The sequence below is a fragment of the Phyllobates terribilis genome, unplaced genomic scaffold (genome assembly GCF_046119375.1).
Source record: "Phyllobates terribilis strain yellow unplaced genomic scaffold, ASM4611937v1 Scaffold_7__3_contigs__length_470593459, whole genome shotgun sequence".
NCBI classification, from domain to species: Eukaryota; Metazoa; Chordata; class Amphibia; order Anura; family Dendrobatidae; genus Phyllobates; species Phyllobates terribilis.
Window position 1 is genome coordinate 108848045 of NW_027362767.1, and position 6000 is coordinate 108854044.

A 6000-nucleotide genomic window follows, 5' to 3' on the forward strand; every position below is an offset into this window, starting at 1 on the left:
GGAAGAGAAACCAATCACAAACTAAAATGTTTTTATACAAATGCACAAAGCATGGGCAACAAACAAGGAGAATTGGAACTACTAATGCAGGAAAAGGAATATGATGTCATTGGAATCACTGAAACTTGGTGGGACGATACACATGATTGGAATAAAAGGCTAAAAGGATACAACTTATTTGCAAGAAACAGACTTGATAAACGAGGAGGAGGTGTCGCATTGTATGTTAGAAAAGTGTATATCTGCACAGAGATTGAAGCTTCAGAGACTGGGAGTTCTGTGGAAACTGTTTGGGTAAGAATACAAGGAGAGAACAACGGAAAGGACACCATTGTAGGCATTTACTACAGGCCACCTGGGCAAGCTGAAGATATGGATGAACTCTTTATGTATCAAATGACCAAGTTCTCCAAAAAATATGACGTAGTGGTCATGGGAGATTTCAACTATCCAGACATTTGTTGGGAATCTCTCTCAAGTAAAACTAACAGGTCAAACAAATTCTTATCCTCTCTTGCTGACAACTTTATCTTCCAAAAGGTAGGGGAGAAAACAAGGGGATCTGCTACTTTGGATCTAATCCTTATAAACAGGGAGGAAATGGTTGAGGAGGTAAAGGTGGCTGGGACCCTAGGAGGCAGCGATCATGCTATTATAGAATTTTGGATAACTAGAGGAGGAAGACATGTGAAGACTCAAACTTCAAGGTTAGATTTTAGAAAGGCAGATTTTAAGAGACTCAGAAAGAGAATAGGAGGGATCCAATGGCTGGATGTCCTTAAGGACAAAAATGTCCAGGAAGGATGGGAAATTTTTAAAAATGAGATTCTCAAAGCACAATCGTTAACAATCCCGAAAAGTAGGAAGAATGGGAAGCATTTAAGGAAACCAGGATGGATGAACACAGAACTTAAACACATGCTAAAAAGAAAGAAAGAAATGTTTATTAAATGGAAAGAGGGAGGCATATCTAAAGAAGATTATAATGCAGTCTGCAGATCCTGCAGGGCACGTATCAGGTTAGCTAAAGCTGACAATGAATTAAGGCTTGCAAGAGATGTCAAAAGCAATAAAAAAGGATTTTGGGGGTATGTCAAAAGTAAAAGAAAAGTCAAAGATGCTATAGGATTTTTACAGGATGAAAATGGAGAAATGGTAAGAGAGGATGTTGAGAAGGCCGAACTTTTTAATTCCTATTTTGCATCTGTTTTCTCTCAGAAACAAAATGTAACATCAACTGATCTTCACTGTCCTTTTAAAGGAATAGAGGAATCCAAGTTATCTGTAAACAGAAAGATTGTGAGGGAATTTTTAGCTAACATAAATGAGTTCAAGTCTCCAGGTCCAGATGAATTACACCCCAGAGTACTGAAGGAGATCGTAGAAGAAATTTTAGAACCACTCTCCATAATCTTTGAAAATTCTTGGAGAACAGGAGAAGTCCCAGAAGACTGGAGAAGAGCAAATGTTGTTCCTATCTTCAAAAAGGGGAAGAAGGTGGACCAGGGAACTATAGGCCGGTGAGTCTGACTTCTATACCAGGAAAGATCTTTGAACAAATTATTAAACAACATGTATGTAAGTACATGGATAAGAATGAAGTGATTAACCAGAGTCAGCATGGGTTTGTAACTAACAAGTCATGTCAGACTAACTTAATTTCCTTCTATGACAGAATCACTGACTGGGTGGATCAGGGAAATGCTGTAGATATAGTATATCTTGACTTCAGCAAAGCATTTGACAAAGTATCTCACACCATCCTTATTGAAAAAATGACCAAGTATGCAATGGACCAGGCAACTGTTAGGTGGATTCATAACTGGCTTAGTGATCGGACTCAAAGGGTGGTTGTAAATGGCTTCACATCCAACTGGATGAATGTCTCAAGTGGGGTACCACAGGACTCCGTCCTGGGACCTGTATTGTTCAACATCTTTATCAATGATTTAGATGAAGGAATTGAGGGTAAACTGATTAAATTTGCTGATGACACAAAGCTAGGAGGGATAGCTAATACTAGAGAAGAGAGAGAGAGGATTCAAAAAGACCTAAATAAACTGGAGCAGTGGGCAGCAACCAACAGAATGGTTTTTAACAGGGAAAAATGCAAAGTACTACATCTGGGCAATAAAAATGAAAAAAGCATATACAGAATGGGAGGAATAGAGCTAAGCAACAGTACATGTGAAAAAGACTTAGGTATACTAATAGATCATAGACTGAACATGAGTCAACAGTGTGATGCAGCAGCAAAAAAGGCAAATACAATTCTGGGATGTATTAACAGAAGCATACAGTCTAGATCACGTGAAGTCATTATCGGTCTTTACTCCTCTTTGGTCAGACCTCATCTGGAATACTGTGTACAGTTTTGGGCACCACATTTTAAAAAAGACATAGACAAACTGGAGCAAGTTCAGAGAAGAGCGACCAGAATGGTGACTGGTCTGCAAACCATGTCCTATGAGGAACGGTTGCAGGATTTGGGAATGTTTAGCTTGCAAAAAAGAAGACTGAGAGGAGACTTAATAGCTGTCTACAAATATGTCAAGGGCTGTCACATTGTAGAAGGATCATCTTTATTCTCATTTGCACAAGGAAAGACTAGAAGCAATGGGATGAAACTAAATGGGAGGAGACACAGATTAGATATTAGAAAAAACTTTTTGACAGTTAGGGTGATTAATGAGTGGAACAGGCTGCCACGAGAGGTGGTGAGTTCCCCTTCAATGGACGTCTTCAAACAGAGGCTGGACAGACATCTGTCTGAGATGATCTAGTGAATCCTGCTTTGAGCAGGGGGTTGGACCAGATGACCCAGGAGGTCCCTTCCAACTCTACCATTCTATGATTCTATGAATAGGATTAACAAATCACCTTAACTGAATTCAGAAGCTATTCTACAAGGGACTGTTTTGGAATTAAGATTTGGATATATGATAAAAGGTAACTGTGTGTAAAAAAAATGGAGACCCCTGTTCTTATAATTGCGGGGGATCACATAGTCGGACCCTGCAATCATAAATAGCTGACATTACATTTTCCAGAAGGGACGAAAATCAGCTTTTCCAGACTGCTAAATAGCAAATCAAGTAAGGAGGGAGAAGCTGATTTACGTCACAGAAATAAAGGAAAATGGGAACGAATGCTCATAAGGCCACATCTAGAATATGGGAACCAGTTTTGGGCTCCACATTTCAAAAAACGATTTTGGAAGTCAGTGTCAGTTCAGAGGCGGCAACTAAATTATTACGAGGGATGGAGGCCTCTCATATGATGACAGGTTGGAAAAATTGGGCTTGTTTAGCTTAGAAAAAAAAAAAAACGTCTCAGAGGGGATCGCATTTATATTTACAAATTTATGTGTGGTCAGTACAAAGTACTGGCACATGACTTATTCCTTCCAAAGACCATACTAAGAACCAGAGGGCACTCATTATGGGTGGAAGAAAGGCGATTTCAGCAGCTAAACAGGAAAGAGTTCTTTACAGTCAGACTGTGGAATGCCGACCACAAGAGGCAGTGATGGCCGACACTATAAAAGCTTTCAAAAAAGGGCTGGAGGCGTTTCGCAATAATCTAGCAATAGAGAATGTATAACTCATGGATTAAAGTTGAACTTGATGGACTTAAGTCTTTTTTCAACCTATGTAACACTGAAAGCTCATGTTGATGATCAGCCAGAAAATCTGATCTGGAAACCGCTCACAAAGTATAGTTGCTTCTCATTAAAAGTAAGCTGTGTTCACTGATCATCTGCCACATTGTATACACCAGTATTTTTTCTAACCTGTATATTCGCTTTCCATGTTCCTACAGGAGTCACCGTTTATTCCGTTGGAGTCGCATGGGCGCCTTTAGAAGACCTGAAGGATATGGCATCAGAGCCCAAAAATTCCCACACCTTCTTCACCAGAGAATTCCCCGGCCTGGAGCAAATATATTCCAGCATTACTCGTGGGGTCTGTAGGGATTATCTGGATTCACAGAAGTGAAATCATGAGGCCGAACATCTCCCTAGAGAGGATTGTTAAAAAGGCAGCTTTACACATTTTAGCGGAAAAGGTGATATGTAGAGATATCAGGAAAGCTGGCATCATTTGTAAAATGTTAACTATCTTTCTAGGCTTTAAGACCTTTGCTTATATGACGGCAACTACGCAATAAAAGGTAGATTAACACAATCCACTCACTGTTCTTGCTTAGGCTGCATCCACACAGCCATTACAGAAGCAGGGAAATTGTTCCCATAGGAAAGGTTCTCCTACTTCTGCTCTGATGGGCTGAGATCCTGGTTCTGACACAATGTACAGGAACATGGCCATGTGAATACAGATTATACCCCAATGATCTGATCAGCCTCCCACCATATACACCTGCACACACATTATAGAGGGTTTATTGAATGCACTATTGTGTAATACACAGTTTCTGTCTCCAGTGTATACACCATAGCATTCACATGGCCTATTAGTCTTGCTATGCAGTGGCGTATGTATATACATATATATGCCTCGGCATTGAAAAAGCCATAAATTGTGAAAATCACAAGATGGACAGACATGTTAAATCTGTAAATAATGAAAAAAAAAAACTAAAATTTTCAAAACATCTTGATTTATTGAGTATGAGCTCCAGGCACAGAAATACCTTTTTCCAGGGATACTAACTCCTCGGCATTACATTGATTTGGTTGTGGAACCAGTAATACGTCCTTTTCTCCGAAGTGTCCCAGGAGCCATTTTTTCAACACGACAACATCAGAGCACACGTTCCTTGTGTTACATTGAGGAGAATGCGTGGTCTAAACGTACTAACATGGCCTGCGTCATCTCTTGCTTTGTCGCCTGTTAAGAACATCTGGGACGTTGTCAATTGCAAAAGCTGCCGCCAGCAGCAGATCTTGATGATTTGCCAAAGTGCATTCAGCGCGGCAGAACATTCCTCAGACAACCATTAATAACCTCACTGATGGCAGACAAGACTAAGTGCGAGGATTTCTGCTCATACTGAATAAATCGAGAGGTTTTAAAAGCAGAGGATGTTTCCATTGTTACATCAATCCTGATTTCCTTACTTGTGTGTACATGTATACATAACTGCATAGCAAAACTAATAAATATATGGAGCAAAAATAACCCATTTTAATCTGAATAGACAAAATAATATACCCCCATAACAAAACTCATATATAGCAGCTCTATTCTTAGTAATCCAGTGAACGTGTTGTCCAGCAATCTGCCAGGATTCTCTTAAAAAATTAATAACATTTTTGGACTTTGTTCATAAGAAATATACTGTTCACCTAAGAACAGCCTACCATCTGCAAATATTTAATGCACAAGATTTGATACATGTTATAGGCACCTTCCTGTCTGCAATATAAAAAGTAAAACACTAGGTGGCAGCAATGTCCTAGCATAGCTTCAATGTAAGCGCATAGTGTCGCTGTAACGCTCACGTACAATATGAAATGGTCACAAAACCCATAGCAAGAACAAAAATAACATTTCAAATTGGTCTTCTTCACAAATATTTACATTTTTAACAAACATAACTTTCCATCCTCAAAAAAAGCTGGAAACAAAAGTATTTACCAGGATTGTGTTAAACCAATGAATCACCCAGATTGCCATAATTACTACAAATATCTACAATGTTTAGTATTTATGGGAAGATATACCTGTATAGTACATTTACCTGTGTATATATATTTATACGTTTGAGTGATAAGTGAAGATTGATGTAGTAGACCAAGCATGTAACGTTACATCAATAAATGCCTTGGCTATTCATTCCTTTCCAATTATTCCTAAAACGGGTGCAGACAATTAGTTGATTTTACTGCTGTATATTATTGCACAAAATGTAAAGGGACAAAAGAGAAAAACGTGATAATACACAAATAGGAAAGGGTTTTTTTTTTTTTTACTTCTTGGCATGCACAGGATTTTCTTTTTATCTATGGTCTTGGAATTTAATAATTTACTCAGTATT

General features: G+C 38.7%; 1 protein-coding gene across 2 annotated transcripts in view; it reads left to right on the forward strand.

Moving 5' to 3' along the window:
• Positions 1-5759, forward strand: part of COCH (cochlin) — a 62903-nt gene extending 57144 nt beyond the window's left edge. For both annotated transcript variants that reach the window (XM_073637562.1, XM_073637563.1), the window contains one exon: positions 3823-5759. In XM_073637562.1, coding sequence (XP_073493663.1) covers positions 3823-3998 — 176 coding nt within the window. In that variant the 3' untranslated portion in view covers positions 3999-5759. The remainder of the gene's footprint in view (positions 1-3822) is intronic.
• The last annotated feature ends 241 nt before the right edge of the window (positions 5760-6000 follow it).